Here is a 25,816-nt window from a genome sequence, read left to right as displayed (position 1 = left end):
AAAATGTCTGAAATATCTGTGCTGTTTATTCCATATTCAGGAGGACTAGGCATGAGAGAAGAGTGCCTAATACATATTACGATGACACAACCTATACTCCTGAAAGGTATTTTTATTTCTGTAATACAAATAGATAAAAGATGAATAACAGATTTTACCCGAAGAGTCTAAATTTCTTAATTCACCTAGACTGATGATATTTAAGCTTCCAGTGCACGATATGCAGCATTTTTTAAATACAGACCAGCTGATCTCCAGAGCTTTCAGTGATGCTTTTTCTTTTAGTTCACCATTGCCTTCACTCTGGATTTTTTTTTTTTTTAAAGAATAACTCTAACTTGATTTACAGTTAGTAACTGGCTCATTTTAAGATGTAGGAAGAAAACTGAGTAGTACAGAGGAGTTAGGTACAACTGAAGGCTTTTCCACACTTTCTAATGTCTAACATTTTCAGTCACAGTGAGTTGTTACAGGAAATTTTAGAACCTTCAATTGAATTATTTTAATATCCTAAGTGAGTTAAAGTGCTCAATTTTTGACATATTAACACTTATTTACAATGGAAAAAATGTAATAAAAATTGAAAGTATAATCTGAAAACTTTTGGAGTGCAACTGGAAGTAGCTATTTGGTAACAACATTTCCTTTATAAAAGGTTCAAAAAGAAATGCAAAGAGAAAAGCAAACTGATTTTCTTGTCCCTTTGTAGAATTTGAGCTTTTATATTTCTGTGTACATTTTTAAGTCCGTTTGTGATCTCTGTATACAGTATAGGAGCAGGTAAAGAAAGAATTTTTAGTAATAGCACAAAAATTTTGTTTCATTTCATTACTCTGAATAAAATAAACTGCAGTTTTAAAGCCTTGCTTATGTGTTTATGGTGCCTCTAACAAAGCAGTTTTACAGAAGGGTTTTACCTAAAATCCTGGCTAACTGGAGACACAGGCTGCAGTTCTAAGGATACATATGATCAGGCAAAGTGTAAGATACACCTGCCTTTCTGCAACTGTGTTCTCATTTGTATTAAACTAAATCTAAATCTAATCTAAATTAGACTGAACTAAACACCTATCATCCAGTCACTGATTAAGCTACAAATGTTTCAAAAAATACAGAATAAATGAGAGCAGCTAAATGACATTCATATATTCTTCATTTTTGCCTTCCCTCAGTATAATGACCCTGGGGTGTGAGATCATGTAGTTAATGAACACATCTCAAAACTTCAGATTCTGAAACCTGTGAAGTTAAGAAAAAATGAGGTTATGCAAGAAAACTTTCATGATCCCTGGGAACAAATTCATTGAAAACCCTCCGATAACTATATTCAGGCCATTAAACAGTTTGTCCTGCTGAATTTTGCTGTGATTTTCAGTAAAGGCTAAGAGAGACATATTCAGATTGGGAACACCATAGTCCCTTGATCTTTTCTGAAAATCCCAGTCTTAGTGTTATACTGAAAATCAGTGAGCAGCAGGATAACCACGATTTGAATGCTGTAGCCTATCAGGACACTGAAAATTTGGAAATCCAGATACAGAGTTGAAGCTTCTTAATCAAATACTGGGTGATTTGCATATACTCTAACTTACTGGGGTCAAGGTGCCTCTTGGTGTCTGAAATCAAAGAATCATTTTTGTCCCTTTGTTTCTTTCCTTTATTTTTCTACTTTGAGAGAACATATTTTTATGTATTTTTTTTATGTTATTTGCAACTTATTTATAAAGTGCTGCTGCAAATGATTAGGGTGCCCATGTTCAATACCTGGAACTAAAATATTAATATAAAAGTTAATTGGTTTTCGTTGATCTGAGTGAAGTGAGTTTTCTTCTGATTTTTAAACAGCCATAACACCAAACACTTTATCGAAAAGAAAAATGAATACATTTGAAAAAGCTAGGTATTTGAAGTGGAAGACTTTTAAATTCTTGCTACATGTAATATTGTTTTGTGAATGTAAAATTTCCACAGTTACTTCTTAATTATTTCAAAGACATTGTAGCCATTGAAAAATTGAACTTTCGTGTAAAAAAGACTTCATGGAGCAGAAATTCATGTCTAACCTGTTAAAAAAATGAGGATGGAATATATTAAGAATTCTTTCATGAACAATGAATTATTGTGGGTATTTTTTTTCCTAATTAAAAAAAGATTTTGCTTTCTTCATACCAAAGAGATAATATAAAATACTATGGAAATGTTTGGAAAGCCTCACATGTTATTGAGAAGTGAGCATGTCATATAAATTAGAGTGCTATGAATAATACATGTGTTTCTTTATAACACTTCTTTTTATTTTAACTGCATTGTAAAGGTGGTACAATGGTGCAAGTTCATGGGCAGATCATATAGTCAATGGTTCAGCTGAAAATTATGGGTAAGTATTGAGTGTAGTGTTACAGATGTAGCTGAATTGTACATGTTCTGATAATTATTATGAGAGTTCTTTTATTATTGTTCCAAATTTATTCCCAATAAGTACATTTTTCTTTATCTCTTCCTTTCTTGACTCAGAACCAAGGCACATTTATGTGCTAGTCTTTTTTCTTTTTTTTCCCCAAGATTAAGCTGTTTTATTCTGTAACAAATAGAAAAAGAGCATTAATTATGTTTGAACTATTTTTAAAATATGTTCTCACTGTTAAAGGCTGCTTTAATGAAAATAGGCTTTTTGAGAGATAATACCTGCCTACATTTGTACTGCTGGGGCATGTGCCTTTGAGACCTAATACTTTTTAACTTCAGCAGTCCCAGATCTAACTGTCTAACCTATCTCCCCATGTGATTGATGCATCACCCAAAGAAAGCTCTGTACATTAAACCCTTCAGTTCTTCCCAGCTGTACTTGGCTCCTGATCAAAGGAATGCACATCGTGCTCACAGAAACTTATGCTTTGACATTACCTCCTCTCCCTTATTTTCTTCTTTTTCTTAAAACGTTTTTCTTCATCTTTATTTTTACTTATTTGCTTTGATGGGTGCACAGATCTTGCTTCTTTCTGCCTTCCTATATCTTGTAAGATATGCTAGGGATATATTTTCTGACTAAAAAAAATGTACAATATGGGACCAAGTTGCTGATGAATCCTAAAGTTTGTAAGTGAAACTCCCACTGATTTGCAGGGAAGTTTTCCTTAAGAAAATCCAATCAGAGCTACAAAATTCAGAATCCTCTGTTGTGTAATTACACAAAATAATAATGTATATTGGTATCTCAAAAGCTGCAGTTTTGTGCATACAAATAGTAAGACGTAAATTGTGCATGAATATTCAACTAATTTTACATCTTGGGTTGTTCTTTGCAGTACACTTAATATTAACCCTACTTTTAATTTTGCATTATTGTTCATTCTTTTGTGGCCATACAAGCTGATATATGTATATGTATCTGGAGATAGGTACCTGAAACAGATAATTGGAAAGCTGTTAGGCTATACCCAGTTGCATAAGACAAGCCATATAACATTATATTGTATACTGAAAATAGAATATATACCCAAGGGATTGCCTACAGTTTACTGGTACTCCTAAGATTATTTAAAAAAAAGCATTATTCATATTTGTCTAATATGCGTTGCTAACACAGGAATTCTGTTTAAGGAATTCAGAGAGTAAAGGATAATGTGACTACTTTTACTTGAAACTTATAAGTAGTGGTAAAAACCAGCACTTTCAGTGCAAATTTCTATGCTCTGTAGCTGGATTTACAGTGGTCTTTTGGCTATACATTAGTGCAGCCACAGATTCTTAGGAGCAAGTTTCTTTACTAATGCTTTGAGCCAGAGTTCCACTGTTTGCTGGCTTTTCAATTCTAACTTTCTTCAGTACATGATTTATTTGAGCTATGGTAAGGATCATTTGTAGTTGTTCTTCATGGGAAAGTGAACAAGCAACCTGAAAACAAGACTATTACTTGCTTGGGATAGCCATGTAAAATAGTTTTAGTATACTTGTCCTAGATTTAGTACAGAAAACGTACTAACATAGCTAAGTATCAAATTAAAAATAGACTTGAAAGTTGAAAAAGGAGCTTATTTTTTAGTGTTCTCTGTCTCAATTTAAATTTAGGTACAAAAAGCTGTGGAAAAAGGAATGAAGTATAAGAACATTTGTTGTGAATGAATATGATTTACACTATAAATGTAGACTACGTGTAAGGCATATAGCACATACTTCAGTAGAATGAAGACTACGGAAACAGATTAAATTCTGTTCATATTTGTAGATTTATGGAATGCTTTTTATGGTAACAGTATGTTATTTTGCTCACATGTGATTTAAGAGCTTTAAAGATAGTAAGAACTTACATAGCTGCTGCTCTTGATTTCATTGATTGAAATTGTGGCCTTCTCAAGTGACAGAATGCTTTTTGACTTCAGGGAGGTGAAAGTTAGGGTCTACTGACAGAAGTTAAGAAGACGGATAAATGTTTATCTGTACTATTAGACCTTATTTGAGATATTTTACTTTTTAAATGCTTGCCACATTCCACATTTTTAGTCCTGCAAAGTACAAGGACATATTTAGACACACGCTTGATTTTAAGCACGTTTAATTCACTTAATTAGTCTATAGTCTCAGAGCTCTCTGAACTGCCCTTGAACATTTCAGCTTTACTGGGAAAAGCTTTTCTATACATGGTCTTATATACCACTTCCTCTTCTGCCATGAAATAGGTGTTCATTAGAACTTTTGAGTGTTTCTATCTGTGTTCATATGTTATTATCACACATTCAAGTTGAGTGGGTGAAACGTTGTATTCCAAAATGGGGAAAAATGTGTCAGAAAGTTACAAAGCTTACTTAAACTTTGGAATATTTCTAATACAGTTACTAAAATTTAGATTACTATGTTGGAGAAAGTTGCATCAGTATATTCAGTATCAGTATATATCAGTAGGCAATTTCAGCTCTCTGAGAAATCTGAGTTCCCAGCTTTTGAATGTTAACCATGTTATCATAAACATAATTTAATGATTTTTCTTATGGAAATAAGACAGATACATACAGGAGTTACCTGTTTCTTCTGTAATTCTTTAATTTGTTTCAACTGAGGGTCTGTATTAAAGATATTAACAGCTGGAAATAGCTGTTAAAACTACCGTAGAAGGCACCTGGCAATATAGAATAAAAAGTATTTTCTAAGTGCCAGAAACAATTACGTAAAACTAAATACTCTATGTATTATAACATACATCTACCTACATCTCTCTAAATTTTCAGTTAGTATTGAAAGAACTGTTCCATACATTCCATAATTTAGACATATTATGAAAATATGAAAACATATTAATATGAGAAATTTAACAGAAGGAACTGAATAAATCAGTAAGACATGAGTCAGCATATAAACTGCTTGCAGTCTTTTATCCTCCTCTGTGTAAGAAAATAAATGCCAACCTGGAAGTTTCCCTTTTTGAGAAATTATGTTTTAGTTTTAGTATGTTTTAAAGTCTGTTGATGAGGAAACATATTATGGTGAATAAATATAGGTATATCTCTATGTGCTTTCTTTAAGCATTTTAGTATTTGTGTCATGCTGTCATGTGTTAGATGATTAACTGTGTCTGTGACAGAATCACTAAATGACTGCAGTGCCACATACAGATACCTAAGCAAGATGTAAGCAGCTGTTTCTGTATCTGTAGATATCTGCACATAGCACTGAAGAGCACAGTGTGCCTGGGATTGCAGATCTCTGCTTGTCTGCATATCTGCATTTAACTAGTAGAAAAGTAGTTCAGATAATGGCGTGCTGCATTGTGGTCATTCCTGTGACTGTCGTGTAGATATACCTGTAGTTACTGTACACACCACAGTGCCATGTGTGTGAATATTTGTATGTGTATATTTGTATGTGCATATTTGTGTGTATATTTATACATGTATATATGAATGTAGTTGAATACTACTGCAGCAAAAGTACATTGCTTTAATTCTTGCTTTTGTTTGGCAAGAGTATATAAAAGCATGACATTTCTTGCTTTTATAAACTATAGCACACAATTTTATATTAAATTCAGATAAAGGTATGAATGAGTGATTTAGTAAGGCTGTCCAGTCACCAGTTGATCTCAGTATTTTCCATTACAGTACTTACGACTTGAATTTAAGTTTGTTTGGTACTGGAAGCCTCAGTTGTTTGTAGACATGTTTATTTATGTTATGCTAACAGAGGATCTTGTGTCTGTGACTAAACAGCAAAGTTTCTATAGCTAGTAGAAGAATAACATGTCCAAGGATTGAAATCCAGCAACCATCCACAGACACTGACAGGTATTACCATTGAATATTAGATGGAGTTTGAAGTTAAGATCATTAGAAATTGTATTTTTTGTTTGTTTGTTTGATGTTCAGTGTTTCTAGTTAAAAAGAAAAGGTGGTCTAGAAGCTTAATTGTAGTATATAGTAATTCTATAGCAGTTCTATTTTTATTTCTTCAGTTTTTTGTTACAAGAAAAACGTAGTACATTTTACAGTTTGATTGGCATGATCTCATAGCCTACTTTTTTAGCCTTGAACATGGTAAGGCACTAATAAACATGGGATTGCAAACAAACTCCTTTCGATTATTTTGAGGAAAAAATCCTCATTTGTCTTAAAAGCTCTTACAAAGGTTTACTGTGGAAAAAAATGTTATTTATATGACTTTCTCTATATATGAATTTAGATCAGTGAATACACACATTTGTTGTAAATCCTCCTCTTTATTTGTTAAGAACAGTAACAAATCTGAAAAATTAAAAATCAGAAATGGTTACTTTCTGCATTGGGATAAAATTATCGAAATTCCTGGAATATGACTGTAGAACAATGCAGAGAAATCAGTAGTTAACAAAACATGTTGTAGCACATTTTATTAGATATTTTAGTTATCAGAATATACAGTGCTACCTAGATATGATGGGATTCTACTTCTAATTTGGATGAGTTTGAGATATAAAATTAAATTTTGAATGCTTGCAAAGCTTTCCTGCAGGGTGGCTTACAGAGTGCTGTTTCAGAGTGATGTGCTTGCTTAAGATGTAGATGCTGCTCTATTCCTTCCTTGGTGAGAGAGTTATGCTCACAAGTCTCATAGATTTTGACAGAGGAATGGCCCACCTACCAAGCCTGTTTTTCTGAGGAGAAAGAAGGATATTATCTTAGGCAATACTATGAGGAAAAAAGTCATTATTTGACATTTCATTAAATTTATTTTTTATGACGTCATTTGGCAGAGATGAACAGATATTGCATACTTGAAGATATTATGTGTCTGTTGAATACCTTATTATTTTTTCCTCTTTAAAATTAGTAGTTCATACTTTATGACTTTCAGTCAGACTAGAAGAAAGTATCATCTAGATAACTTGGGAGCATAAGCACTCAAGAATGTAGTCTGAAAAGTCATTAATTTCTGTTTTTAGTTCATTGATGTGTTTTAAAAACTCTTTGCCTATGGTCAAATTGTTATGTTAATGGATAGTTGTGTACTATGTTAGATGGGGAGCTTTGCTGCTCAAGCAGGTTGTTGGAGTGGTATTATTTCTGTAAAAGGAACACTTCTTCTCTGAAGACCTGGATCTTACACTACAGTTTTACTGTGAAAAGGATAAAAAACTCCACAAAATGATAGAACAAAGAATATACCCATTTCTCTCCAGACACTATATGTCTTTTTAATTGTTTTCTAAATGTGTATGATTAAAAGCCACATAGTGATGCTCTCACACAGAAGGCTGTCATTACGCTTATATAGCATTCCATTTGTTACACTGTGGGTATTCTGAGGCTGCAGTATGTGCACCTGTAACTTGAGGGTGATAACTGAACCTCAGGATTCAACTTAGACTTCAGATTCTTTGATCTACAAAAGCAACAGTGGCACCAAAAATTGATCTAAAAGCAAGAAGTTCAGTGCCAAAATCTGTGTTCTCCTTCACTTACTGGAACTCCTGGTTGTTTTTCACCATGAAGTAAATGCCAGATACAGATTGCAGTAAATGGAATATTTAGATTAACTACTGAATATGAAAAATGAGGTCGTTCAGAAGGTGGCTCTATGATACTCTCCAGAACAGAGAACATGCCCACTAAGCCATTATTATTGGCCTTAATGGTAAAATTGTTTTCCTGCCTTCTAAATGAGGCAGTGAGTTAGATCTCTAATATCCTACAAGCCACTTCTTATTTAACAAAGAGAATGGCGCTTTAGGAGTAAGAAACAAAAGAGGCTTAACATCTCACAAAGTGTTTAAGTGAGTCATGGTTGCTGCTCACCTGTTCCTCTTTATGTCCTGCTGTGGGGAAGGAGAAATAGGAGATAGAATAAAACCCTCTTTTGGTAGCAGACCAGAAGAAGAAAGTAAGTCTCTGTGGGCTCACTAATCTTACACATGTGGGTACAAACAATAGGGAAGGATTGTCTGGATCTTGGCTGTTTTCTCTACTGCAGTTATGCTGAATTAAGGAATCATTTCTCATTCCCATAGTCAAAATTATTTTTAACCACCGTGCACCTTTTATAGCACTGAAAACTCTCTTAAAAAGTTACCCAAATTAAGCAACATTCATATCAAAGCTAAGGATGTGTTTCTTTGTCTGCCCACAATGTAAAAGAAGCGAGACAGTGGATGTTTTTGCTGATGAAGCTTCCCATTCAGAAACAGAACTGATAGAAGAAGAAGTAAGGTAATTTTATTGTGGTTTTGTGCCAGGCTCATTGTATTTTTCCTCTTATATATTAGTGGCTCAGCTTATGTTTCTCACTGTGTTGTGTTTGCTTGTTATGAGCTTGTAGACATAGGTTCTTGGTGAATGTTATGATTCTGAACCTGTCTGTGGCCATTCCTCATCATCCTCAAAGAATCCACTTATTATCTCATGGAAGGTGCGAGGAGATGTTTATTTTAATGAGTATCCACCCATTCAGCAAAGTTAGCCATGGTAGATAAAACTATATTCTCTCTCAGTATGGTGTTTTAGAAAAAAAATGCTATTAATGACCTAAGACTGCCCATAATGAGGCTGTAGTATGTCTCTTTTTTTTTTTTTGATACTATATAAAGCTTGGCTTTTTTTTTGCACTTAATCACCATCCAGTCACTCTGACTTCATTATAAAATGCATAACTTAGCTCAAGAGAAAGATCAAAAGGATATATATGTATTCACGATGTTTATTCTGTTGTCATTCAGGTATTCTCATAGAAGTAGTATGAAATTAATAAGCAGAGGGTGTATTTTTTACTTTTACAATTACTGTGATTTTATGTATGGTAACACATTGGTAGCCATTATTATTCCTTGCAAACACAAGAGTTACTCTGTGAAGAAAGGTGAGATTTGTTTAATTTCTGAAAAAAAATTGGCTGTGATAGTAGGAGATCAAACTAGTTCATCTAGAAATGTATTTTCTGATCAGTGTGCTTTCTCTCTGTTGCGTCTCTAGTGCTTACTGTTTCAATTGCTGTTTTGTCATTGTTCTTTAGGTTGGAGGTCAAATTTTATACTTTTTTCTATTATAAACCAATATTTGTTTACTACAGTAACCTCTGCCAGTACTAATGTCATTGTAGATCTTCTGACTGTAGTCTGTGTACTGTGAATGGATCTGTTGCTATAGCCTATTCTGACAGACATCTTGAATTTAGTAGCATTTAACAGTGCTACTCAGTAATTATAACATCTGGAATGTGATTGAATTTGCGGTGGACTTTCCCACAAATAGTTGTTAAAGAGCACCACCTCTGAAGATAGAGTCTGAAAAAAATCTGGTCATGTGAGTTAAAACGCTCAATTAGAATGCACAGTTAAGCCTTAGTGAGAATTAACTGTGTCATCTGTTCTTTTCCTCCAATGTTGGTGTATTAATTAACAAAATAACAATATTTTTACCCAGAAACTGTCAGGAAACAGACTATTGCATAGATAGTCATTACTGAGACATTGGAAACATTTCAGCCCATTTGTCAAGAGTTTGGAGCAAACCAAAGCATACATGTTTAAAAAACTGTATGTAATCAGGAAGCGAACTCTGAAATTTACCAAAGAAAATGTACATAACAAAATGACTTTCTCCAAACCAGTATCATGCAGCATATTTTACAACTAATAGAAAAGTCAACCGAGCTGCTTTTTGACTAACATTACAGGAATTGTGAAGCAGCAGATAGACAGCCATATCAAAGATCCAGATCAACAGAGCAACGTCCTATGCTAGAGCGGACCAACTCCCGCTCCCGGTCCACAGAGCGTCCTGACTCAAACCTCATCAGGTCGATGCCTTCATTAATGACTGGAAGATCTGCCCCTCCTTCACCTGCCTTACCGAGGTGAAACAGACAAATCAATCAGACTAATCCCCTTCTGCCCCACCAGCTCACCATTTTATTTTCCCAGTAGCTAATGGGTATCGCCTCTCATCCTTAGCTGATCACTAGTAGCAATAGATACTAACCTTGTCAGTGTCAACACACTATTTATATTCTACTCTGGATATAATAGTGTGGCTGCCATTTTAAATTGTCTACTAACAGTATTTAACTATGTTTGTTTGTGATTTCTCATTGACCAGGAATCCTAGATAGTTTCCCACATGAAGCACCTCATAACTACCATATTCTTATCTTACAGAATGAGAAATTGTTTGTGTTCATCAGACATCAGTTTTGGAAGAACCATCATAACATCAAATGAAACTTCCTTTTTTAAACAAAAATGTTTCTCCATTTGGACTGTACTAACTTTGTGTTTTAACTGCCATTTTAACCACCATTTTCTCTGACTACATTTTACTGTGCCATAGTCTGTATCGTTCCTGTTAAAAACTTTACTGATTGACACTTTGCAGATGTTTATACATTACTCTGAGCTTAAACATAATGCAGTAATAAGAAGAGTACATTTTGGTCTATTCAGCACGCTTCTTATTTTCGAACTGCAGAATACATTCTTTTGCTTTCTGAAAGTGAGAGAGTACCATCAAATCCCCAGTGACAGTTAATCATATCCCAGCGTCTCCTCAGTTTATTTCTTTGTTTATTTAAATCCTATAATATCTTTACCACTCAATGGGAATTTAACCACATAAAAATTGAATATAGATAGTTGAATTTGGCCTCTGGAAAATTGTATGTGCATGCATGTTGCATGTGTTATTTCTGTATGCACATGAATGTACATATGGTACATTTTCCGGCTTGACTGTGCAATCATCTTATGAGTGCTTTAGCCTTAGTTTAGTTTGTGTATTTTGTTGTTTCTATATTTTTTTTTCTAGAAAGATATTTCCTTTTTTAGTCAGATTTTTTTTTTAGAAGAATTGATAGTTTCACTATGGGAATGCAAGGGTCCCAAGTGAGCCAAAACTTAATTAACATTTTTATCAGTTCTTGAAGGTATTTAAGGATGAATTTGGCATTTAATTGCTATGGTTTGTTTTGATGTGTGTCTCATAGGTCACATCCTCGAACTGGGTCTGTTCAGACAAGTCCATCAAGTACTCCAGTAGTAGGAAGAAGGGGCAGGCAGTTACCCCAGCTCCCACCAAAAGGGACATTGGAGAGAAGTAAGTGTATGGTTTTATCCTTAATGACATTGCTAAATGCACATGGAGGTCAAGTATGTTTCTTATTTTTCTTTGGGGAATTAAAACTCTTGAGTTTTTGTATACAGAACTAGAATTTGATAGTATTGTATTTTGTACTGTACTCTATTGTAGTTTAACATCTACTCTAAATTTGACTGAATTGAATCATGATCACTGCAGTAGCAATTGAGAATATGAACCAAGATGAACTATTAGTACAATCCTGTTCCTTTTGAACTCAAGAGATTTTTTCTCATTGACTTCAACAGGCACAGGAAATGATCTTTTCTATGTTGTTTAATAATAAAACTTCTTTTTGAGAGCTGGTAGCATAGCAGATCATTTGTGAGCTCACATGGTGTATGTTACAGAGTACTAATGTAAACCTCTGCACTTTGAAAGAGAAGGAAAAGAGGTAATAATCTTTAAAATAGGAAAGGTCAGCAAGATATTTCATAATTCATGCTTTGCAGATACTGTCACTGTGCTAATCTTAAATGTCTCATGAAAGCACTGGTCAATGGAGGCATCTTCCAAAATGTTTGGAAAAAGGAATGTAGACTCATTTTTGATAGCAAAGACATTTTCACCCTTCCACTTCCGATAACTAAATGTGTTGTGCAATATCAGTTTAAATGCTTGTATGCACTCCTTTTTTTTTTAAACCCCTCTGAACATGTATATTGTATGTTTTATAAAACTTATGTTGTTTTTAACCCCTGTGCTTTGGTTCCCTTTTTTGTTTCTTTTTTTGTGTTTGTTCTGTTTTGTTTTTTTACTTTCCCTAGACAATGGAGACAAGGAGATAGAACCTTATGAAGGTCTGTACATAAAGGAGGGTTTGTTTTTCACCTGAAAGCCTTTTTGAGAGGCTATATAGGGAAAAATAAACCCAACTGCAATTGATGTTACTCTGCATAGACATAGTCAGAAACACTGTGATAATTTTTCAGTCTATTTTATTTTCAGACCTATGACTCACAGATTTTGCAGGATTCTACATGAAAAAAGAATAAGTGAGATTATCTGAATACAGTCATCATTAAAAAGTACATGGACATATACTCATTTTTAAAACCAAGGATTTGCACTACGACAAATAAGAGTATTTCAAGTTCTGTTGAAGCCAGTTAATCTACATATTTGGATCTTCTCAGGATTAGCACTTCAAGCAGATACTGAAATCTAAGCATATCAGGCTATTTGACATGTTTTATATCAACCCTATACTGAATCAAATCAGTGCTTTTATTGCAAATATAACTTATATACTTGCTCAATTACTGTTTTCTTAACGAATATGGGAGTAAAAATTAATTGAATCAAGATAGCCCTTCAGAAAAGTGATACTTCCTCTTAAAATTACATCCCCTTATATTTTTTACAATTGAAACCATTTAATTTGCTTAACAAGCCATAAGATATCAATTGCAGTCCTTTGTTATACCACTGAGGGTCTATATGTAGTATAACTGTATTTGTCTCATCAGACTTTTTAATTTAGTATTAACAATGTTTATGGTGCTTATTTCCATTTTGGAAGCAAAACTTCATGGCAAGAAACTCTGTTTTCTCAGATCATCACACTAGGATATTCATTTCTCCGTCTTCTTATGTATTGTGAAATGCTTATATGAAATGCAGTTTAGAAGTGCCAGGAAATAATCTCATCTAATCACCTGATATTTATTGTCATTGCTATACACGCTTTCATGTTTTACCAGTTTACCCTGCTCTTTGCATAGCATATTTTCTTAGACTGTGAGCTCTCTGGGGCAGCAGGTATTTTCACTGCGTTTGATTAGAGAGAGTAGCAATCTTATTTACAGAGTTTTTTAGTGAGAAATGTAATAAATACAATGAAATAATTATTTTTTATAGGATTGCTAGAATTATTTTCTCTGGTAAGTACAGATGGGACTTGAGAAACTGTGTTGACTCAAACACTGTGTAATATTTTCCCATACCTCTGTCTAAAGTGGTCTCTTTGGAAAATATGGGCAATGGAAAATTGTGAAATCCACAGATAGTGGAGTTTTAAAACGCAGTCACATGGGACTCAAGCCACAGTACCTAGACACATTTTGTATTTTATTTTACATATGTAAAAGTGTTGTTAAAAACACAGTCCATAGTTATCCAACTTTCACAAAGTATTGTATGTGATTTCCTATAATGAAAGAGATCATATTCTATTTTATTCTGAGGATTTTTCTATCCATCTTTAGGATTTAACATTTTCTTTAAGGGAAGTAATTTTTTTCTATAAAAGGGATAACCTTCTACAAGAACAAAAGATTACCTAACTTTTAACAATGACAGAGCAGAATTATGATTGATAGTTTTTGTCTGTTGAAGAATTGCATTTTACAAAGGTTATTGTAAACAATTGAAGTGCTAGAAGAAAAACTGAAATTTCGTATATTTAAAAATGCTGACTAGTAGAGAGGTTTATGTTATTATTTAGTTAACAAATAAGTCAGTGAGTAAATCTGAAAGTCTTACAGACATTTAAGTAGGCCTGTATGTATTACTGTATGATCAACTGATAATCAGAAGAGTTGTCTTGTAAGGAAGGCTGTACTAGGGAATGTCATTGTCTCAGAGAATTAGTCTTTTCTATTCATACAGAAGTATATAATTAACGTAAATGAAGGAGGGGATTTTTATACTGCATGGAAACATGCTGGTGAGGTTAATCTTACTGTATTTCGAAATGAAGGATGTTATTGTTGACAAAATTAAGGTAAAATTATACTGATGAAAGGAGTTAATTAAAGATACATTTAGACAAACAATTGTTAGAAGACATTTGATTTTTTTTTAAAGAAAAACCTCTCTAGGTCCTACATTATTCTCATTTAATTTGTATTGATATATTAATTGATTGAATAATTGTTATATTGCTGTGACATTTCATAAAATGTAGTGGAAGTGCTGGGACTCAGGTAGAGTTAGGGAAGCTATTTGTAGTTCAGGAGATTTTTTGTTGTACAATACTTGATAGGAGAGCCTTGGTTATAGGTACGTGACTTGAACAAGAAGGGAAAGAAGCTGCAGGAAGAAAACACTGGGTACTTGCTTTACAGATTAGGATCGGAATTTAATGAAATTGGTTTTGAGGTTTATTTCAGTGAACTGCTACATGGTTGCAGGTCTTTGCTTGAGGACATCTAAATTTTCCCAAAATATTTTGTTTTCAAACTGCAGAATTGCTAGAGTTTATTTTAAGAAAGAGATCCATGAGATAAATGCCTTTTCAGTTTCCTTCATCAGCAGAACATGCAGATATGATTAGCTGTGTTGGATTTTCAGTCTTTTGTGGTCTTGAAGTAACTAATTCCTTAATCAGTGCTGCTGCCACACATTCAAACGTCAGATTGACCTGTTTAAAAGAGAGGTCCTATGAAGAAAGGCTGGGGGGAGCTGGGCTTGTTCCATTTGGAGAAGAGAAAGTTCTGGGGAGACCACCTGGTGCCCTTTCAGTTACTAAAGGGAGCTATAAAAGAGGTAGAGAGAGGTTTTTCATGTGCAATAGTGATAGGACAAGGATAGGTTTAGGTTAAAGGAAGAAATTCTTTACTTGAGAGCAGTGAGGCACTGGCACAGGTTGCCTGGAGCAGCTGTGGATGCCCCATTCCTGGAGGTGCTCAAGGCCAAGTTGAATGGGGCCCTGGGCAGCCTGAGCTGGTGAGTGGCATCCCTGCTCATGGTAGGAGTTGAAACTGCGTGGTTTCTAAGGTCCCTTCCAACTCAAGACATGCTATGATTCTATGATCTTATCTAGCCAGAATATACCTGAGAATCTAGACACTTTTTTTTGTTTGTTTCTAACTTGATCAGTTAGTTATGGCTGTACAATTGTTCTGCAGAAATGTCTGGGACCACTTACGGTTTTGCCAGATTTTCTTTACTGAGGTGACAGAAGATTGTTTTGCTAGCTGTACTTAGGATATTCTTAAGTTATGCTAGAGATGTCTTGTTTATAATCAGCATTTGTAGAGCAATGATAGTATTAAATTGAACTCCATTTTAGCATTTAAATGGTCATATACTTCTTAAATATTCTTTACTACTTGTATTATAGACAAGAGGTGAACACTGGAATATTTATAACTTCTAAGTGTTATCAAGATTTTTTCTCTCATTTGTGGCGATATATTTCTTTCTTGTTCCTCATGTTGATAGAAGAATGAACTGCTTGCTGCTAACTGAAATAGGTCAGCATAAAGTGATCTCAGAAGTATTCAGTATTAGCCTTTCTGTTTTGCTGTTTATTACAAACCAAAGAGAGAGTAATTTTTTCCTGAAGGACATTTTTCCTTTTTGTTCTTAAGAATAAATATAGCCATTTCTGTCTTTACCAAAAAATAAAAAATTGCAACAACACAACTCCATTCACTCAAAAAAAAAAAAAAAAACCCTAGAAAATTATGTCAAGCCAGCAGCCATGATAAAACTTGAGAGTATAAAATTGAAGTGCTGAGAAATTCAGCAAATAGTAGAGCTCAGCCGAAATTTGCACTTCAATTTATGCTCTGTGGTTCAGAATATAATTACATGATCTCATAATAATCTGGTGTCTTGGGTATGTTATTTCAGAGACCATTAAACCTGGCATTAATACTTATTAGCTGCCCCTTTAAATTCAGGTATGGGTAGTCATAATCCAGAATAAAATTACCTACAAATGGAATTAACAGCAGTAGATGATTAACTTTAATCAGAGATAGCTGACAGCCATAACTCCTGCATTTTCATGTTTTTGAAAAGAAAATCACTGTACTGACAGTTGCACTGAAGTCTGGAATGTGAGTTACTGAGGCACAGTGATAGAAAACTTAACTACTGTTTACTATTTTCTCTCAGTCAGAGCATTGTTTCCTGTGAACTGAATAATTCTACAAAATGAGGAAGAATTTTACTTTGTGTATTTCAGTGCTCTATCATAGCTTGATGGAATGTGGAAAAAGTCTACTTATGATGCAATTACAGAGAACCTGTGTTCAAGCTGGTCACGGTTCTATTATGTTCTTCCACAGCTTTTTAAAAACATGCAGCGTGCTGGTAGTTTGCTTTGTAGGACATGATTGATCACATGCATATAATGTAGGATAGGAACTCAGACTAACTTTGGAAAGGTTGGGAACTTCATGACTTAGTCAAACTGCAGAATAAAAACTGCAAAAGTATCTTTGCCCTCACTCTCTTTTTTGTCCATGTATTTCTGCGGTATTGGCTGGGTGATGTTAGTCCTTAGATAGGGTAACTCTTGCATTATGTGTGCTTGACAGCAAAGAGGAGTGGCTGCCTTGCATGAAGCTACCTCAAGTCACTGATTTCTTCTGGGAATTTACAAAAACATAACTTCGAGTTTTAATAGTGGATGCTTAGTTCACTTTCTGGGGGAGTGGCAGATTTCAGCCCCTAATTGTTGTGAGGACTATTAAAATATTTTATTGGCTTTAGTACAACTTTCAGTGAAAAAAGTGAGGAAATGCTACCCATAACACAAGGCTTAGGATGATTACTTGAAAGTTGTTACCTTTCAAGGAAAGTAATGAATGGATCATATTTTGCTGTTAGGTTACCAAAAGGAGGAATTAAACACCTCTGTCTTTGTGCTATTTGAAGTTATTAACTTTCTAGGTTTGAGTTTAACAAGGGCATGAAAATAAAATTAGCAGTCATACAGCTGTGCTCTTGTCAACCATGCTTTATTTGTATGTTGGAGTACAAGAGTAAAATCAATTCTGTTCAATTCTCATAGAAAAATAAATTGTGAAAAGACCTTGGCACAGCATTTATACGTGGCATTTCTTCTATAAGAGGAGTTTGACTGTAGACACAGTGTGTCTTCTGAATATTTTACAACATTGACAGAATTTCAATTAGAATTTAAATGCCATACTTTTAAAACAGAATTGCAGAACAGATACCTAGGTAGAAATTAGTTTCCATTGTGTTGGATTATTACCTAAATCTTCCTATTATCAATAACTTGTTAGAATGAGCAGTTCTAAAATTATGATTGCATGAAAGCTAATCCTAAATTCAAATAATTCAATTACTTACGTAGTTACACATACAAGTAATGAGATAACTGTAAAGAGCCTGTGAAAAAAAGTACAAAAAAGTCAATAAGAATCATAATCTGAACTTTGAAAAACTACAGTATATTACATCACATCAGAACATGCCTAATAACTGATACTTAGGTGAAAGCAGGCTTATGGTTCACAATTTATTCAGCTCAACTTTTTGTGTCATTTCTGCTGTTAACTGATATTAGGTGAGTTTTGTCATGAAAGCAAGTTCTGGTTCTTCATTAATGTGTTATAACAAGTGGATATGTGTTGCTTGTCTTTAATCATATACATACATTCACTGTTGTTTCCAGCTATTTAAGTGTTTTCTAAGGTTTAGATGTGCTCTAGGCAGTGTTTTTCTCTACCTGTGGGTACTGCTGGAGAAATACTTGTCTTTATGAGGTCTGTGAAATCCAGGTGCAAAGCCCAAGTACCTGGCAAACTGCAGATTTGTTTTTTCCGACCTGGAAAAATGTTTGCATTGTTTCTCCTGAGCATATGGAGATAGTGAGTACCACCTACTTGCTTAGGATTTATACGCAATTTTCAATATGTTCTTTGAGAACGTAGGCTTGATCTTCTATTGCTAGTGAAAGTAAGCAAATCCAAGCAATAGGTGCTTGTGAAATAATGATATATCAATATTTGCCTGCTTTCTCTGCTTTGGTTTTTGTTGTCTACTTTCCAGTGTTTCAATAATTTATTAAGAAAGTGACTGCATATGACTGTCATTACTTGCAGAAGGAACTGGAGTAAATAAAAGATTATACTAATCATAACAACAGGATTTATTTAATCTGTAATTCACTCAAAATAATATGTGCTGCAGACTGAGGGTTTGTATGTTACTGTGGATGTCTTTTGTTTGACGTTTACCTTTTATTTGATCAGCTTGTAACAAAGCATGCATGTTTTTGTCTTGCTTTTTCCCTCTGTCATACCTTGTTTGTACAAATGCAGCAGGAGATGAAGAAAACAAGCATATTGGAGTACAGGAATCAGAGGCTGAGGCAGGTCTGTGTGACCACAAGTGCCTGTCCACTTTAGAAACATTTTCCCATGAGCATGTAGGGGACCTTTGCTGGTCAGCTTCTTTTAAAACTCAAAATCCAGACAACAATTGTAAGCACAACACTAATAAATTCAACATAGCGTAGCTTATTTACCAGTCTGTAAATGGTTCAACCTACAAAAATCACTTTACCTTTTTTATCCCTCTCTGAAAGTAGTCTACTCTGTCACTACTATCAAATTACATCCTTAATCAGGTCTGGGTGTGCACTCCTTAGACATTTTACCTTTCTACTTTTCATTCAATCTTTTGGCAGGCAAGGAAGTCAATATTATTGTAGTATAATATTTTTTGTTACCTAGTTTGTGCAGGTGGAGTGTTAATGCTGAACAAACAGTGAAAAAAAAAGTGCATTACATTGAAATTCTTAAAATAGTTAGCATGATGTCTCTCCTCCTGCTTGGAAGACACTTCAGTCATCAGACAAAAGGCAGTTAGTGTGATGTGATCTGATAGATGATGATCAAGTGAAACCTGTGAACGCTGCTTGAACTCAAATACCATGTGATTAAAATATATGCCTTTACATTCAAATGTCAGAAAATATGCAACCTATGACTTCAAAGATATGTAGAGATTTTTCAGCCATTGTGTTTCATGCTCTTACATATTCTTCTTGATGGAAGAATCGTGAAAGCATAAACGTGCTGTTATGTGCACTGTTAATAGGTCACATGTGGGTTTGCTCTTCAAGTTATATATTTTCTCAAAAATAATTTGTTATCCCTGTTGATAATTTTCTGTGACATTACATCAGCTATGGTGGACGTAGAAGATTAACTTTTATGGTTGTAAATATCTGGGGCTAGGTCAATGCTAAATTCAGGTGACTCAAATTAGGAAGGGTGGTCCATACTTTCAAGCCTATGGACCATAGCCTGGAGAATGATAATGTGGTGCAGTTAGTACCACGATTATGTGGAGAGAAATAGGTACTTCTGCAGGACCCCCCAAAGAAGTGATAAGCTGAACCAAAAACTATCTAGTGCTAGCTGGTAGGGAAAGTGGACAGCTAAACAGAAAAGTGCCTGAAATCCTGTCCCTGCTGTACACTATAACTGCCTAAATAACAGATTATTTGGAATCCTATGACCAGGATCCTGCTGTTATTTAATAGAAGAAAATATGGATCGATATTTTCTTCTTAAAATTGGAAGTAATTAACGTGATAAGCTTATTACTTGTTCAGAAATCTGAATGCTAGAATAATTTTAAGAGATAGCAGCTGGAAAGCAGAGTAGTTTTTTGAACTGTAGTTTCTACAAAAGCGTCTGAAGTGTCTTTTAAAGGCTTTCCCTTTTCTATATTATAGTGCAGTGTACATTCTTGCTTTTGTTGTGATTCTGTCTGTAAGTGTGCATAGTTCACTCATGTGTGTACTGTTCAAGCTGTGTTTTGTGATCATTCAAACATAGTGCATGGAATTGTGCTAAGATAGTTTGCAAAATAATTGTGTGTGCTGTAGTTACATTGCTCATTGTGGCATCCGTTCCAATTGTTAACCATCACTGTCTGTTTTTAATGTTATAAAGATTGTGAGGAAAAACATCAAACCCCACCTGTTAATGGGAGAAAAGGCAAGTTGTGATGGTGTTGTTAGTGAATCGTGGATGTTTTTGTTTACTTTGTTTTTTGCTGCATGTGTGTGTGTTCTGTAGTTCTACTAGTTCAAAATCAGTAACTTCATGTATGTTCAATTTTATTGTTATTTTACTTACTCTTAACATCATTCTTTTTGTCTGTGGCTTTATAATCTTTCCTAGAATCAAAAACTCCAGAAATCTGTTTTTGAAGTTATCTCTGTTGTTGAATACCACCTGGGTATATGATCAACTTGCCTATTTAGAATATGTGGGATTGTTTTTGCACTTTTCCTCATTTAGGAATTCAGTTTGACTTACCCTAAAAGACCAAGAGCATTTCACAGACATCTGCAAACCTGTCTGCTTATCACCAGGCCTGTATTCTGTTATCTCCCTTGACTATGTATTTTACAAGTTTGTAACAAGTTTACTAATATGGAGAGAGCTGTACCATTTTAATTAGCATATCCTATTAGACAAATTTTTCCACTACTAGCAATCGGCTCTATTGTCTAATTCTTTTTGTATTTTATATTCTATTTCACATACTGTAGAAAGAAGCTTCATGCAAAGCACAGAAATGTTGACAGGGAGATACACTTTATTATTTAAAGATAGAAGAGGATAGTTGCAATGAACAACACAGCTTACTTAGAAATTTTATCAAAATTTCATGCTTCTAAATGGCTGTGATAAATTTGAAGAAATGTGTTAAAATTTATCTAAGAACTTCTAAAACAATATTACATTTAGACTTTATCTCATCACTAATGAAATATCACCTAGATTGTGCCTTGGCTTCATGAAAATTTGTATAATTCCTCTTACGCTTGCATCTCTACCATGAGCCCCCGTGTGCATAGCCCCAGCTGCACCATTTTGTGCTATGCCTAGTTTTCCCTTTGCTGAAATAACATGAGGAATATAGCTCTCAGGGGAAGCTGGGATTTAGTTTTTCTAGTGCTTATTTACTGTGTTGGGAGTGACATTTTTTTAAAATCTTGTTTATTTTTGACTTCCTCTCACATGCAATGTGGACAGACTGTATGAGGTGCCTTTGCAGAAGGGCTTAGCCCATAAAGCATTGACTGGGGCTCTAACTCAGTGGCTGTGCCAACACAGTCCTGAATGATTTTTGAAGCTGGAAGTCATCTGTTATAAACATACTTAATTATAACTGCCAGATAGTTCTTTGGTTCTTTGTCTTAACACTCTTAAGATCCAAACTGTAACCCTGGGAAATTTGAGGCTTTTGCCATTGACTTGGCTAGTTTCACAAACTAGTAATTAGTGATGAAGTCAAGCTAAAGCTGTTTTCATTCTTTATCTTCTACCCCTTCAACAAAACCTGAAAGAGATATTTTGCACATGAAAGATATTTAATTTTTTTTTAATTTCTCTGATGGGTCCATTTTATTATAGAACTTTCTACTCCAGAGCTCTTTTAGTCCAAAAGAGTGGTCAGTGTCTCATATTTTATTTTGAATATTTATTACAAAAAATACGGTCCTTTTCAGTTTTTCCCCTCAGTTCTTTACCATTTTTCACATGTTTTGTATGACACCTTTTGAGAAGACTCCCAGTATTTCTGTCTTTTACTCCCTTCATTTCAGGTGCATCAAAGATGCTGTAGTTGCTGAAGCAGAATTTGAAGCCCTTGGGGCTATCAGTTCCCTTATTCTAAGGAATATTTTACATACTTGACACAACAGCTTTGTTGATATTACAGGAATCCAGAATGCTTCCAGGTTTAATCTTCCAGATTCAGAAGTGTCTGGAGACTACTTGTATTTTGCATTTATACTGAGCCAAAACCAAGCCACCAAGTTGTCCCAATGCACAGTGTTATTTCCATGCACTGTGTGTGGGAGCCCCAGCACAGTGTGGGCAGGCCATATGCCTGGAGGACTAGAACAGGAATTTCATAGCATAGAATTCCAGATTTGACACACAGTTTAGGCACAGTCTTAAGAATTTAGGTGATTGAAATGTGAACTAGGCAGATTAAAGGACCCCAGTCAAAGAAGTGATCCTAAGTGAACTTGCAGTACTGATGTATACATATGGGTTTTTTTTTTGAAAAATAAACATGTCCATTATACCAGAGGGACTATCATCCTGCTGGCTGATGTCAGCATCTTCTTCTAAGATCATTTGAGATTCAAACAGTTTACCTATCTACTAAACAAACTAGCCTTTAGTCTCATGGACTCTAAATTTCTCTGGCCGTGAAATCTAGACTTCACTAAGAGAGCATGGCAGCTTCTGAATTTTGCATGAACAATGATACTAAATGTGTTTAACGTGTGCTGACGTATTGTCAGATACGTAGTGTATCTGACATATTTGTATTTGTTATGAGTATGTGTTATGAGAACTTAGGGAGCGTTATACAAGATTTTAATTAAATTCTAGTTTGAGAAAAGTAAGGTTTAAGTATGGTATCGAGCTATTGAGACTGCTCTTGTTATAGGAAAGCACATAACTGTTTTCCTTGCTCTGGGAAAAGGTGGAATAAAAAAACCCACAAGAACACAAAACAGAAGTGAAGCACCCGTAGTATTCTGGCAGCTCAGCCAGATCCAGGAGCAAGGCACCAGGAGTGACACAAGACAGGCCATCCCTCACCCTGTCCAACAGCTTGCATATAAGAAAGGCAGGACAGGACCCAGGACTGTGCCCAGAACCAGGTGAGAGGCCCTAATGGGTCCCTGGTAATGAAGCAGCCACAGTTAGTGGGTATGGCTGAGACTGAATGCAAGAACCCCAGCTTGAAAATGCCCCAGAGTAAAGGAGGAGAGGCTGGGACATCTTCCAGCTTCTTGGTGAAGGGCTCCAGGGGCAGCTTGAGCTTCTCAGGCACCTCTCTCTTATCACAGGAAGGCAGCCAAATTCCTCAGCTCCTCAAGTACACTGTTCTCTACCAAGAAACATGAGCTTCATAGAAGAAAGCATAAGAAATAGTACTCAAATCAAATTATTATGTATTCCATTATATGGAGTAACTTGTTGGTAGTAACAAACACTATTAGAAGATCCCCCTCAAGATAACAATTGGTCCAGTATACTATAGGCACACATTTGTAACAGAGAGGTAATCATATTTTAATCTGAGATACTGAGTAATATTTTGTATGACTTACTGTTCTATTTCAGAATTTGTGTGAAGAACTTTCATACATGAATTCAAATTCAACACTGCATGTTTTGGAGGTGTATATGTAATGGAATATATGGGCAGAACAGCCTAAAAAATAAAAACAGATCCCTGCCCCAATTTAGACCTGATATTCTGCACTCTGCCAGGTGTATATATTTGCGCTTGCATCTCTACCATGAGCCCCCGTGTGCATAGCCCCAGCTGCACCATTTTGTGCTATGCCTAGTTTTCCCTTTGCTGAAATAACATGAGGAATATAGCTCTCTAGGCTGTTCACATACCTTTGTGTGCATGGAGAATTCACTGACGCTCCAGGGAATGGGAATGCAAACTTGAACAAAGCCTATAAGTGGAGAAATGCAGAGCAGGAGCTTGCATTTTGCTTTGCATTTATGTTGGTCATTATTTGTAATTAGCATTATTTAAGTTAATTAATCATTAGACTGGCAATATGTTTGGACTTTCGTAACAACATGAGGACCGTACTTGGTCTGACCAAAAATCCACCTGGCCTACTTCTCAGTCCTCAGCAGGCCAGGTGAAGGTGCTGGGGTAGAGAAATATGAGCAGAACAAACAGATAGCAATGCTTACACAGTATGCTGAGTTCCCAGTCTCCAAGTTCTTGTGCCAGAGGGTCTTACAGAAACATCAGTGGTATCTTTATGTTATCTCCATCTCCCTGGTACGCCCTCTGCACCCTTTCTCCTGCTGTAAAGCACTCCTGCCAACATAACCCTGCAGCACTTATCCAAACAGGTCAGTCAGGGGAGCTACTGTTGGGAGATATTCAGAATTAGCTTATTCTTAACAAACCAACAGGCCAGCTCTTTTGTATTCAGTTCCGGCGTGTTTCAGGCATGTAACCAGAAGAGGGAGCAAAACTGCCATGTTTTAAAAACATGTAAGAAACAAACAAATCATTCTCTACCCCAAACAATCTTCAAAGAAAGCCTTGGCAATGGCTTAAATATGATATCTTAACTTTGTTGTAGTTAAATACACCTTATTAAATATTAGTATATTTAATGTACCTTTAATGACTATTTTTTTATTCTGGAATATTTAGATTTTTCTGATGTTTCTTCGTGTTTGACAATCGATTATATTTTTTAAAGTATATGGTATTTTGAGTTTAGCTAGAGTCTGTGACTCTACAGTGTTCTGAATAGTTCTCTGTGATTTTACTAGACTGTATCTACATTTTTTCTCTAAAATAAGCAATAGAAGACCTACTAGTATGATACTTAAAAGAAATGTGGAACAAAATTGATGTTATTTTCTTCTAGAGAATATGATGAGATGAGATTGCTACAGGAAGACTGAAATAGTTAACTGATTTTCAACTACAAATATTAAGGTATCCCTAAAGTCAGTTTGAAGAAAATATTTATGGGATAATAAAATCCTTACACTAGTAAGGATAATATGAAACATACTTGCATGGCAGTATTTTTTTTTATGAAGCCCACTTTTTTTTGCAGAATGTGTAGTTCAGTAAAGGACAGGAGAAGAAAACAATAAATATTTAAGTTATGTAACAATTTTTAATGCAGTGCTGGATTAGGTAAACCCACACTGTGATGCTTAAATAGCCATTCATGAACACTAGATTATTTTGAAATGCTGCTAACTTATCTCAGCATTGAAATCTCAGCATTTGTTTGCTGTTTTGGCTCTGTTTGCGTGGAGGAAAACTTTAGATGAGCTGTTGTGGTGTCAGAAAGGAGGAGCTAAGAAATGGTGTTCTCAGGCAGTGTAGAATGCTGGTATAATGTTACCTGCAGAGGTACCAGTTCCAAACATGTCAGAAAAATACTGTGAGAAGGCTGCCTTTGGATCCTGCACCATAGTTTAGCTCCTGCTACAGCAGGGTTGGTGAAACCTCAGCCCTGAGACAACTGGATGTTACCTTGATGCAGGAACAGCAGCAGGCTGCCTTCACTGCTTGACTTTGTGTCACATGAAGCTGGCCTTGATGCCATTAACAGCGTGCTAGCACTGTAAGGTGGGATTGAATTCCTCCCAGTTGAAGTGTAGTACAGCTGGGACAATTCTTGTGTCGTGACTTGAAGCCGCTTTCTTTCCCTTGGTGGAGATTTGTCAAAGCTGAAAGCATTTCTCTTTTGGTGGGTTCTTGAGAATGATAGCTCCTTTTATTGTCTTAGGGACTTCATTTTGTAAATTAAAACATTTAATACAAATTTGCCTTTCATATAAGTAAAATAAGTCTAATTAATTCTTATTGTATTCTTTATGCATGAGTTAAAGATCATGACTGCATGGTTCAAAATGTAGCTTTTAAACTTTTGACATTTATCCCATGGTTCCAGTAGGCTTTTG

The 25,816-nt window shown here is 35.0% G+C and overlaps 1 protein-coding gene across 37 annotated transcripts in view; it reads left to right on the top strand.

Annotated features, from left to right (window-relative positions):
* The window catches only part of RIMS2 (regulating synaptic membrane exocytosis 2), a 433,807-nt gene that overhangs the window by 297,060 nt on the left and 110,931 nt on the right, over positions 1-25,816 (top strand). For 25 of the 37 annotated variants that reach the window (XM_065752189.1, XM_065752177.1, XM_065752196.1 and 22 more), the window contains 2 exons: positions 11,440-11,549; positions 12,359-12,391. In XM_065752189.1, the coding sequence (XP_065608261.1) occupies positions 11,440-11,549; positions 12,359-12,391 (143 nt within the window). Of the gene's footprint in view, positions 1-40; positions 107-2,314; positions 2,378-8,600; positions 8,673-10,134; positions 10,315-11,439; positions 11,550-12,358; positions 12,392-25,816 lie in introns of all 37 variants that reach the window. The other 12 variants (XM_065752203.1, XM_065752202.1, XM_065752191.1 and 9 more) reach the window with 4 other exon arrangements.

The sequence above is a fragment of the Cyrtonyx montezumae genome, unplaced genomic scaffold, assembly GCF_038088225.1.
Source record: "Cyrtonyx montezumae isolate F1298 unplaced genomic scaffold, pur_monq_1.0 scaffold_8, whole genome shotgun sequence".
NCBI classification, from domain to species: Eukaryota; Metazoa; Chordata; class Aves; order Galliformes; family Odontophoridae; genus Cyrtonyx; species Cyrtonyx montezumae.
The sequence above is the reverse complement of the archived record's forward strand: the minus strand, read 5'-3'. Positions and strand labels throughout refer to the sequence as shown.